The sequence below is a fragment of the Bufo bufo genome, chromosome 5 (genome assembly GCF_905171765.1).
Source record: "Bufo bufo chromosome 5, aBufBuf1.1, whole genome shotgun sequence".
Classification (NCBI taxonomy): domain Eukaryota; kingdom Metazoa; phylum Chordata; class Amphibia; order Anura; family Bufonidae; genus Bufo; species Bufo bufo.
This window is the reverse complement of record NC_053393.1, coordinates 433,634,913-433,647,713: the sequence shown is the minus strand read 5'-3', so window position 1 is coordinate 433,647,713 and position 12,801 is coordinate 433,634,913. Positions and strand designations below refer to the sequence as shown.

General features: G+C 41.4%; 1 protein-coding gene across 1 annotated transcript in view; it reads right to left on the bottom strand.

The window, feature by feature from the left end:
* Positions 1-12,801, bottom strand: part of ATP9B (ATPase phospholipid transporting 9B (putative)) — a 255,314-nt gene that overhangs the window by 36,428 nt on the left and 206,085 nt on the right. Inside the window, exons 10-12 of the mRNA XM_040433993.1 lie at positions 8,325-8,486; positions 5,912-6,004; positions 2,046-2,129 (exon numbers count right to left, since the gene is read on the bottom strand). Coding sequence (XP_040289927.1) covers positions 2,046-2,129; positions 5,912-6,004; positions 8,325-8,486 — 339 coding nt within the window. The remainder of the gene's footprint in view (positions 1-2,045; positions 2,130-5,911; positions 6,005-8,324; positions 8,487-12,801) is intronic.

Below are 12,801 nucleotides of genomic sequence, written 5' to 3'. Positions count from 1 at the left end.
GAGGGGAGGTAACAAGTTGGGGGGGTGTCCCTGCACAGTCTGAAAATGGCAGCACTGATTGGATAGACTTAGAGTCAGACTGTGCAGGTACACCCCCCCAACTGGTTACCACCCCTCTGTACCCTTACTTGTTAGTACGTGGGGAATGCATGAAGCTATTAAAATAGGCATGTCAGGAGTGGTGACAGGTCCTCTTTAATCTTATTTTAATACTGTCAGTGGTGGCCATAGGGACCAATGAGATTCCAGCATCTTTTTTAAGAAGAATAGGGTGTAATTGTAATTGTATTTCTAATTAGAACTCCAATCTAGAGAGTGAACGCTACTTTGTGGAAAACATTAGTGGCACTTCCAGTAGCAGTTAGGGTAAATATCAGTTAAAACCCAGGATGGGGATAGAAAGATCGGCCATGTGTTAAAGGGGCTTGTCCTTTATGCTACAGCATTGTCCCTAACACAGCTCAGTAGGTGTGTCCTTTCTGCTTCAGCTCTCTCCATGTAACTATCACAACTTCTAAAACAAGCTCCGGCTGGTTGAAGGATGGAATTGAGCCTGTGCGTGCACCTCAGTGATGAAACACAGAAATGAATGGGTATGCGTGCGATCCGTGGACTAAAACTACGGTTGTGTACATGTGGCTTTAAGTGTATAGCTCTAGATAAAATTATAACACCCAGAATGAGCACCTACAGTGTATCAGTTATAATTGCAAGTAGTCCCAAATGGGTCTCACTTTGTTTTACTGGTGTGGATGGTTAAGTTCAAGCCTGCAAATGCCCTCATGCTGTTGAGGTACACTTTATTGACAGCAGTCATTGGAGGGTCCAAAGACAAGGAAGTTTTCCCTGAAAGGACACCCCAATAGTTAAGATGGAACCAACTCTGCACTACCCCTGTGGTAATACTTTTAAATTGCCTGTGGTAGGTGCAAAGTAATTTTTTTCTGTTCTTGAACTAAACTTTCTTCTGATTTCAAAGGTTTAAAAACAAAGAAACCAGGTTGATTCCAACAATTTGCTTTATTAAAGAGGCTCTGTCACCCCGATCAAGTCCACCCTACCAGGCATATAGCCAGGTAGGGCTGACGATGCATACAAAAAAACATACCTTTTTTTCTCATGTCGGTCGTCCGGTTAGGCAGAAAAAGCAACTTTAAAAAATATGCTAATGAGGAATTTGAGCACTCGGAGGTGGGCTTATGCCTTCCGAGCACTGCTTCTGCGACGCCCCCGTTCATTGCTAATGCTGGCCTTCTGCACCTAATCACGCCCCCATGTCTTTTGATTGACAGCGCTAGACCCATCGGTCTACTGTTAAGATCCCGCGCCTGCGCACTTGCTTCCTGGGTATTTTCCGTTCTTCCGGGCTTGTGTGTATGTCTAGTGCGCGCGCGCCTTCACACACAAGCCTGGAAGAACGGAAAATATGTGCGCAAGTGCACAGGCGCAGAATCTTAATCAAAAGATATGGAGGCCTGATTAGGTGCAGAAGGCTAGCATTAGCAATGAACGGGGGCGTCGCGGGCATCGCAGAAGCAGTATTTGGAAGGCATAAGCCCGCCTCCGAATGCTCAAATTCCTTATTAGCATATTTTTAAAAGTTACTTTCTCTGCCCAACCGAACCACTGACATGAGAAATAAAAGTATGTTTTTCGTCTGCATCTTCCGCCCTATGAGGCCATATGCCTGGTAGGGTAGACTTGATCAGGGTGACAGAGCCTCTTTAATAATACACTAATCAAAATGATTATACAGGTTTCCTTTAAGTAAATCAAAGATTAGTAATATTCTAGTGGAGACTACTTAGGCAGCAATACCATTTACATTCAAATATGTATAGCAATCCAAACTGCAGGTCACTTTACGATGCAGATTTTTCTTTTCACAGCGTGTGGATGAGATTTCTTAAAATCTCATTCACATAGCTAGTACTGTAAAATACTTAGGATATGCTGCCTCACAGCATTTAGACCCAGTATGGTCGCACCCTAAAAGTGGCATACATTAATGCAAAAAGCTGAAATTCATATACAGCCAACTGTACCTCAAAATCTTGATACTGTTCCTCGGTTAAAGATTTTTTGGAAACAACCAGAGTTCTCAGTCCTTCTCTCGCCATGTTTCCACACTAAGAAAATATAGTACGGAAATACTGTATTAGATATGGTTCTTTTTGCTTGGAATAATGTCAAATTATTATTTTTTCAAAGTCAACAAAGTCAACATAACTATCACATTGCTACTGGTTCAAATAAGCATCAGTTTTCTAAAATAAGCAACTAAATCTAATTAAATAAAACACAAAAGTGACATTGATATTATCGATATACGATGGATCTAAAGACATAAGAGACGGCCTACTTACAGTCCTCAGATGTCTCAATTGCATCAGCTCTACACTGAGTAGTCAGCAGCACCGCTCGCCCAGTCTCTAGCTATTAGTTAAACCTGTTTCTTGCAAAGGTGAACAGTATTTTCTATGCAAAGTATTTCTTACATTGAATCAAGCACAAATAGTGTCTGTGGTTGGCACAGCCCAGTTAGTCAAATCTGTACAAAACGGTCTAGAATGCCAAACATGCTCCATGCAGTATGTACAGGGTGGGGGACAGAAAACAAGGTTCCTCTAAAGGTTTTCTAACAGTTATTTCAGTATACCTCATTGAATGAGTATTCCCATCTTAGACAATGGTGGCATATCGCTAGGATATGCCCCCATTGTCTGATAGGTGCGGGTCCCACAGAGCGGGGAGCGCTGTGGCTGGAGGACCCCAGATTTCCCGGGGTCCGTCCACCACCAAGCGCTAATCCCCGCCTCTCCTGTAGAAGTGAATGGAAGCGTGCCGCGGCCCATGCTCCCATTCATTTCTATGGGGCAGACGGCAATAGCCGAGCCAGCACTCGGCAATTTTCGGCGGCCCCATAGAAATGAATGGAGGGCGGTTGCGCATGCGCAGTGCGCTCTCCTTCACTTTTAGTGTTCCGTTCTCGATATAGGTGCGGGTCCCAGCGGTGGGACCCGCACCTATAAGACAATGGGGGCATATCCTAGCGATATGCCCCCATTGTCTGAGATGAGAAAGCCCCTTTAAAGGGGTTGTCCGGGATTGGGGACATTGTTCTAAGTGTACAACAGTGACACAAATATTACACACATGCCTATCCTACCTTTGCCACACATGTCTGAAGCCCTGTTTTCATATAGCAAATTCTCAGCCGGAAGTGCCGATTTTCTCATAGACAGTGACGTACCGGGTCCCTTGCTGCAGAGCGAAGCCTCTTCTTCTGCTTCGCAGGGAACCCGGTGATGTCACAAACAGCCTCAGTAATTATTCAGATCGCAGGGAGGGGCGGTAACTAAGCTGGAAGACCTTGCGCTAAGCCACGCCCCCTCCGGCCCAGTGACTCACCATCAGCCTCAGTAATTATGCAGATTGCAGGGAGGGGCGGTGACTTGGCTGGAAGACATCGTGCTAAGCCACGCCCATCCTGTGACGTCACCGGGCATGGCACTTTCTAATGAATGAAGGAGGCGGAATATTAATCAGGGGGCGGAGTTACGGCGGAGATGATCGTCAGCTGTAACCACGTGATGCCGCGCTGCTCTGGGATCCTGGGCAGTGCGGCAGGAAGTTAGGCAAAGATAACCCTAGATGTAAACAATGCGTGGGGGACCATCGGAGCCCTCTAGAAGTGGCAATAATACATAAAAACATATTGGGGAAACTTTAATCAGCTCTTAATAGTGAGTACTCTTTAAACAAAATAAAAAATTGATCCTGGACAACCCCTTTAAGTGATGTCATTGTACTGGTGCGGTGACATCACTAATCCTTTTACATAAAAGGATACGTCAGTCCAACCCTATGTTTATATAGTTATTAATCTGACCATTATGTTATACTCCCGTCACATTTACATTTATAGACTTTATTGTACAGTTATAAGCTAGATGTGCAATAATGAACAATGACATTATGCACCATAATTCTCGAGCATGGGCATTTGTGTAGCATTTTATATCTTTGTAGTTAAGGGAACCTTAATATATATGAAGTACCATAATGAGTAGCGTAAAACATTTTAAATAACAATATGGCATTATAAACTGTTCCTTTTAGGCTACATTCACACGACCGTATGTGTTTTGCGGATCAGCAAAACACGGATACCGGCCGTGTGACTGTAGCCGGCCCTATGATAGAAATGCCTATTCTTGTCCGTGGACAAGAATAGGACATGCTCTATCTTTTTTTTCGGGGCCGCGGAACGGATCTACGGATGCGGACAGCACATTGTGTGCTGTCCGCATCTTTTGCGGCCCCATTGAAATGAATGGGGAATTGCGGAACGGATGCGGAGCCAAAAATACGGTCGTGTGAATGCACCCTAATTCTGCTTAATATTCGAAAAGTCATTATTTTACTAAATGAATAGTCCACTCATATACAGCCTTTTATTCTGGTTAATATTCGAAAAGTCATTCTCTCACAAAATGACTCATCAACCCGCATACAGCTTGGACACTATGGATTTAATATCACATATTATTAACGTTCACATTTATATAATTATTTCAAGTAATCATCTGTCAATTGGCTTCTAAAACATAAGCTTAATAAATGTCATTGGGGAAAGAGGTCTATTGATTTGACCTCATATTGCTAAATAAATTAAACCAATTTTTTTCCCCTACAATTAATTATGTATCATTATCGCCAAAAGTAATTTTTATGACATTTTGCTAGGTCTTCAGGGAGTTTAATTTAATCGTGCCTCTGATGAAGTGAAGCTGGCCTGCAGCATATATTGATTCATATTGCCAATACCATCATCAACATATGCTTGGTGATCAGTCTATTAGTATATTGTCAGTGCTGAGTGTTAGATTAAGACAGCACAAAGCCTGAAACAAGAGTGTTGGCGTATTTAGACATCTGCAAAATATTGGAAGAGCTCATTCTTTTCCAAATAACGCTGAGTAGCTAATTTCTTTGAGAATATGTAATTTTTGTCACATATAGTAACATAACATCCAGCAAACTGGAAGATTGGGGGCTATGGGGACTAATAAAATAGGGACAGTAAAACCCCTTTAGGCTACTTTCACATCTGCGTTTTTGCTGGATCCGTCAGGGGATCAGCAAAAACGCATCCAGTATATAATACAACCGTCTGCATCCGTTCACAACAGATCCGGATGTATTATATCCCAAATGAACAATCCGGCACTAAAGCCATTGTAAGTCGGGCGCCGGATCCGTTTTTTTTCGATACCCGAAAAATCTTGCTCAGTATCCCATGACGCACTCATGAGTCATGGGAACGCAACGAAACAGAACGGAATGCATTCTGGTGCACTGCATTTCGTTCAGTTCAGTTTTGTACCCATTGACAATGAATGGGGACAAAACTGAAGCATTTTCCTCCGGTACTGAGATCCTATGACGGATCTCAATACTGGAAAGGAAAACGCATATGTGAAAGTAGCCTTAAAGAGGTTGTCCAGGATTAGAAAAAGATGGCTGCTTCTTCCAAAAACACCACCACAGCTGTCTGCAAGTTGTGTGTGTGTTATAAAAGCTCAGTCCCATCCACTTCCAAGGCGCTGAGCGCGGGGCTGTGTTTGGAATAAAGCAGCAATGGTTTTATAATCCTGGACAAACCCTCATGCACACAAAAATATTCGGGCATGTTCACACCGCACTTTTTCCACATGGATTCAAATGCGTTCTCTACGCCAAAATCTGCATCAGTTTTCCTCAATGGGAATCTGCACTGCTGTTCTTATGGCAGCAGATTTTTACCATGCAGATTTCAACACTGACTTATTCATTTCTAAGTATAATTATAGCACTGCATTTAAGGATAGTGACTTTTTTTTTACTTTCACACCAAGTAATATATTACCTCTTCTTCCAACCAGTCATTATACTGTACAATGCTAGCCATGGCAACATCAGCACCTTTCATATAGAATGTGATGTCTCCTGATGATTCCTCCTGTAACAACATCAACCAGAACATTACATGGATAACCGGATCATGTCACGGCAAGTAAACTGACCCCAGTGTCACGTACTGTAGAAAAACATAACCACGGTGTCTCATTCTTCTGTGATAGGTTGTCTCACGGTCCGTGAAAACCCGTCCTGCTGAGTGCACGAGCACACGGCGTCATTGGTTGCTATGACACCGTGCGCTCGTGCACCCAGTAGGGCGGCAGGCTTGGTTTTAACGGATTGTGGTCCGTGAAAATCTATGTATGTGTGAATGTGGCCTTACCGTGTCTGCTGCCTTGAATGCTAAGTTTGGGGTGAAGCATAGATATGCAGTGTGTTTTAGGACAGAAAGATATATATTCTGTTATAACTTCTCTGGTGACATCTAGTTGATGTTGATATATACAAAAAGGTAACATTGATAGTCTTGGTAATATACCAAAAATTATTATCTAATGCACCGGATCATCTGGGCCCACCGGAGGATCCTTTTGTGCTCTGGTGGGCTGGTCTGACCCTGGTAATTGCCATCTGCCTCATAGGGGTTTTCCTCTGGATCAACACAGTAGGATTATTGGTTGGTCCTGCGTCTTCTTTTTGACCTTACTGACTATGTAACTATGTAACTCAAGACGCTCATCAGGACCATCTGCTAGTTTATAAAAAAATCAGGCTCATACCTGAGAGGTGGGGGCCAAGGTACAGTGCCCCCGAATGAGGGGGGACATCATAGTAGGGAGTGCCTCTTTCTTTTGCTGAATTAGAAATGAGAGCTGGAAATCCTTTATACAGGTAACATTGTGGTACATACACAGTACATTGTTATGTTCTGGCCTTGTGCTAAAATGAAAAATTCTGATTTTCCCCACTCGATCTCGCTTAATATAAATGCCTCTGGGGGCCTCTCATTTCTCTTGATCAGCTTTGAGATATTTCTACACCTTGAGCCCACCTGTGGTACAAGCAGTTGATCTGACATAATTTGGAAATGCACAACTCTGTCTATAACACCAAGCCATTAGGATGAAAGAACTGCCTATAGAGCTCTGAGACTGGATTGTGTGGGAGTACAGATCTGGAGAAGGGTGCAAGAAAATGTCAACTGCATTAAAAGTTCCAAAGAGCACAGCAGCCTCCATAATTCTTAATGGAAAAAGTTTGGATCAACCAGAACTCTTATTAGAGCTGGCCACTTCACCAAACTAAGTAATCAGGGGAGAAGGGCCTTGGTAAGAGAGGTGACCAAGAACCTAATGGCCACTTTGGCTGAGCTCCAAAGATCCTGTGTGCAGATGGCAGAAACATCCAGAAAGTTAACCTTCACTGCAGTACTCCACCAACCTGGGCTTTATGGCAGAGTGCCCAAATAGAAGACTCTCCTAAGTAAAAGACACATGAAAGCGCAATCTGAGTTTTCCAAAAAATCACCTAAAGGACTCTCACACTGTGAGAAACAAAATTCTCTGGTCTCATAAAACCAAGATTGAACTTTTTGGGCTGAATTGTAGGCGCCATGTCTGGAGGAAACCAGGCACTGCTCATCACCTGCCCAATACCATCCCTACAGTGAAGCATAGTGGTAGCAGCATCATGCTGTGGGGGGTGATTTTTAGTGGCTCAGACAGGGAGACTAGTCAGGGTTGAGGAAAAGCTGAATGTGGCAAAGTACAGAGATATTCTTAATGAAAACCAGATTCAGAGCACGTTTGGACAGAACTGTTGGGTCCTTTTCTCAAAGCCTGAGCAAGCTCTGTTCACATCTGTGCTGTCATTTCTAGTTTTCTATTCTGTCATAGGAGCAGAACATTGAAATAATTTGTCACATTATGGACGCCATTGACTTATAATGGGTAATGGGGTTGGTCAGGTTTCAGCACGTAGTCTATCATTTTACCATAAAAATAGGACTGCATGTTATGATGTAAATTCCGTTCAATCCACACAAGTTAATAGTGGATGTTTTCAGTTTATATATAGACATAATGTACATTCGAAGACTTGCACCAGATTTAATACAGTTGCTCAGACTGGTTAATAAATCTGGTGCATGGCTAGACAAAAAAGTTCGAGAAACCTTACTTGAGCTAAATCGCAACACTTTTTAGACAGATTCTAGGCACAGACACATTAGTCAATCTGGGCCATTAAGTCATCTGTGAAGCCTACAGAACTGGGAATACAGCTCTTGACTTTAATACAATTTCTAACTTGGGATCAGTAGAGGATAAGTCATTTTACATATTTACTAAGTTTCTCATTTTTATGTAGAATAAAATGTTCAAAGGTGAACATTTAGATTAAAGAATATAATAGCCACTTACTCTGACTATGATGCCCATCCGTTTGCTTTCAGAAGTAAAGGGAAAGATTTGGAGAATAAAGAATGTCAAAATCTGTCCACTGGGGGTTTTAAGTTGCATGGATGTCAGATCTCTGTTAACAAGAGTGAGACCAACACTTTCTGTCCACCGCACGAGTGCAACCTGTAAAAAAGTAAAGTTGAAATGGTTACTGTACTTTCAGACAACGTTGCATAAGTCAACAGTGCAGCTGAATATACATATAATATAAATATAATATCTTATCAGAGAAAAAGGACTTGAGCGTTACCAGCTGTTCCCCTGCATTTTCTAAACTAACATTTTCTCAGAAATTTATAAGACATCCATCTTGTGAAACCAAGATGGGCTGCTTGCTCACTGAAGAATTCACATCACATCATATAGTATGGGAAGGAGGGGGGGGGGGGGGGACAGAAACAGGCAGCACAGGCTGATTCAGCACATAGGTCATTTCTATCGGTCTGCAAAAAAACAGATAGCACACTATATGCTGTCTGCAGCTGCAGAATGTGAATCCGCAAAAAACTAAGAAAAATACGGATGCTGTCCATGTGACATCTGTGTTGCATCCTTTTTTTTTTACGGACCCATTGTAACAATGCCTATTCTGGTCGCAAAAAAAGACAAGAATAGGACACGTTCAAATTTTTTTTCAGGACTGCGGAATGGACATATGGATGCGGATAGCACATGATGTGCTGTCAGTTTTTTTTTTCCGGAATCATAGAAATGAATGGGTGCACAAAAATATGCTGATCGGATGCGGACAAAAAATACGTTCGTGTGAATGGGGCCTTAGTCTTTCTTATGTTTCTCCCAAAGTGCTTTATTTACATCTATACTGCTCAGGACTTCTCTATAATGTTCTATATTGTATTCTGCTTCTGACTGAGCAAGAGAGAGTTAGGGAGAAAATATGATGTCTCCATGTGTATTCTATGGGGGGCAGACATGATGAGCAGCTAGTCTGCACCAACCAGCTCAGAGACAACTGAGAATTATAGATGTAGCAAGCAAAGGATAAAACTGCTAAAAATGGCAGATGTAAGTCATATAATGGTGAGATATAGGGCTTATGTACACATGGCAGCTTATTTTGAAAATGTAGGTATGCTTTAAGTAGCATTATACAGCATTTCACTGAAAGGCTATGGAAGAAGAATTTTGGGATACGCAGTACAAAGGATTTATCTATAGTTCCTGCATGAAGCCTATTAATAACTGGTCAAGTTATTTTAAAGTGAAACTTTAGTCTAAGACCTGGTTCACATATACATGGCCATCATTGGCATTTCTGTACCACGTCAGAGGGAAACTGATACCAGAACTGATCAGTAGTTTTCTATGGGAATATTCATGGCATGTGGTGCATCAGTTCTGATGCCAAATATCTTCTAGTGCTGGCAGCCCTATCAGTACAGTAGTTATAGCATACAGTTGCAAAACACACTTGAGCGTGGCTGTTATCTTGACAACTACTGCTGCTGTCTCAGAAATATTCAGGAGAGGTTGTCTATTGTTAAGCGCCTGGACAGGAATAACATTTGGGATATTTAAGGGTACTTTCACACTTTCGTTTTTGTTTTCCGGTATTGAGTTCCGTTACAGGAGCTCAATACCGAAAAAAAATGCATTCTGAATGGAGAGCATTCGGTTCAGGATGCATCAGTTCAGTCCCTCTTACGTTTTTTGGACGGAGAAAATACCGCAGCATGCTGCAGTTTTCTCTCCGGCCAAAAAATACTGATCACTTGCCGGAATGCCGGCATTAATTTACATTAAAGTGTATTAGTGCCGGATTCGGCATTAAGTGTTCCAGAAAAACGGATCCAGCTGTCCGGTCTGTGCATGCGCAGACCTTTAATAATGCAAAAAAAATTAATACCGGATCCGTTTTTCCAGATTACATCGGAGAGACGGATCCGGTATTTCAATGCATTTGTCAAATGGATCCAGATCCGTCTGACAAATGCCATCAGTTTGCATCCGGATTGCCGGATTTGGCAGGCAGTTCCAGCGATGGAACTGTCTACCGGAATCCTCTGCTGCAAGTGTGAAGTACCCTAAGAAAAAGGAGGCAAAAAGCACATTGAGTAACCCAGAGAATTTTCAAAACCTTATAATTCTCATTGTTACTCATGCAAAAGCAACACTAAAGGGCTTATTGTCTGGTAAAGTACCTTCTACACAATCGGTCACTAACAAACAAAAAAACAAGTACACATGTACACCCAAATACCTTTTGTGAATGATACCTAAAGTTGTATTTGTATTGTAGACAACATCCAGCTCACCTGCTACCTCTATCCCTTGTATCGACTTCCATGATGCACGGAGACCTTGGTAAGACCGTGAGATAATAGAAATAAAGTGATGAATCCAGCATCGAAGTTAGAAAATTGTGGGTTCCTTTATTCAGTGTAGTGCAGATCCATACAGTGACAGCATCACCTCAGTGTTCCAAAATGAACGTCTACTCGTTTCGAACAAACATGTTCTTAGTCGACTAAGAACATGTTTGTTCGAAACGCGTAGACGTTCATTTTGGAACACTGAGGTGATGCTGTCACTGTATGGATCTGCACTACACTGAATAAAGGAACCCACAATTTTCTAACTTCGATGCTGGATTCATCGCTTTATTTCTAAAGATGTATTTGCCCTGTTGCAAGCTTTGTTCTAAATTGCCTAGCCTGAAAGATATGCATTTGGAATGACTCTATAATACAGAGTGTAAGGTGATAGGTTTCCCTGGAACAGGAGAATATATAAAACATTTCCAATAGCAGGATGAGTGTGTAATTAGTTATATATGAGTAATTCGTCTTACAAATAACAACAGTCTAGACAGCTACCAAACAGATAAAAATCTAACGTATTCTAAGTCAAATTAGTCAATAAAATTGATGACAGGATTGATCATGACCTGCACAGAATGTTATAGAGAGTCCATTTCACTTAAAATAAAATAATTACACTGGCAGGGGGACAAGCCTATTCTTGTAATTGTATCAAGCAATTTGCTTCGATAAAACCCTCTTGTTCTTCTGCTAGCTTTTGACAAAAAAGAAACCGTGAGTGTAATTGCATCAACTATGGGCACAGTACATGTCGCTTTTTTCAGAAGGCTTCATACTTTTAAGCATAATTTAAAGTGCAAATGCAGGCACAACTGGCATTAGCATCAAAAGTCTTGAAATTCTCTTTACCCTTTGGAGATGTTTGCTCCTACAACAGGCTTTGCCCTTTATATGATCCAGGGGTCAGCAACCTCCAGTACTTTAACTGTTGTCAAACCAGAACTCCCAGCATGCACATTTACTCAGCTATACTCAGAACGTCCATATAAGTGAATGGAGCATGATGGGAGTTGTAGTTTCACATCAGCCAAAGTGGCAGAGATTGCTGACCCCTGATATAAACTAAAACGATGTGCAATCAATTACAGATATTCGTACACAAAGTATATATATATATATATTAGAAAATCATATAGCTTTTCATTATACAAAGAATAAACTTAATTTGCTAAAACTTCAAGCAATGGTCTCTCATCTTGGAGCAGAAGTGCATATTACTAAGATGGCCTGCAGACCAAATAATACAAAAGAAAAGGTAGACAGAACCAAGGCTTTATTATTCATTGCATGGCTGGACTAGCATCTCTAATGTTTGGGCTGGTTCCAACTTCCTCCAGCAAATTCTTCTGTTGGTGTGAGAAGTTGTAACCTCTGTGATCAGATAATTAGATGTGGTGGCTTCTATCTAAAGATAAAACAACCCCTTTAAACATGAGGACGACAGATAAATATGCACAGTGATGCTAACACCTCTTATATGTAATAAAATATAGCGGTCACTGATTTCTTTTTTTTATTCAATAATGTAGGTTTGTAACATAAGTGTCAAATCGACTACGGGAAATGATAAAAAAAAAAAAAAACACCTAGAAGGAGTTTAGATAAAAGCCTATTTTACAATATTGCAATGCTGGAGGGTGTTACATGTAGAGGTCAAAGTTTCAAGATCCTTACTTTTACATACAGATGCTCTACACACTTTTTTCTCTGGTATCACCGTTGTTTTTTGTGTGACAGCACTGTTTTTTGTCTTCTCTCTTGCAGGACTCATGACTGGCTGCTGTTGAAGTGCTCATTATGTCTGCTAGATGAAGGCGTGTGACATTTGTTTAATTAATGGACTTTGAAAAAGATAGAATAGTAGGACTTTGAGAGGCTGGATGGTCCAGCCATCAAATCTCCGAAATATTTGGATTTGAAGTTTCTGTAGTGCATCAGTGGTGTCAACAGTGGTCAGAGGAGGGCATTCACACATGCTGACAGGGAGTTGTGGACAGTCAAGACTGGCAGATGCATTCCAAGATTGCAGTAAATGACACAGTATCACAAATTGCTTCTGCAGCAGCCCCTGCAGTGACTCCCATATCATAAAAAAA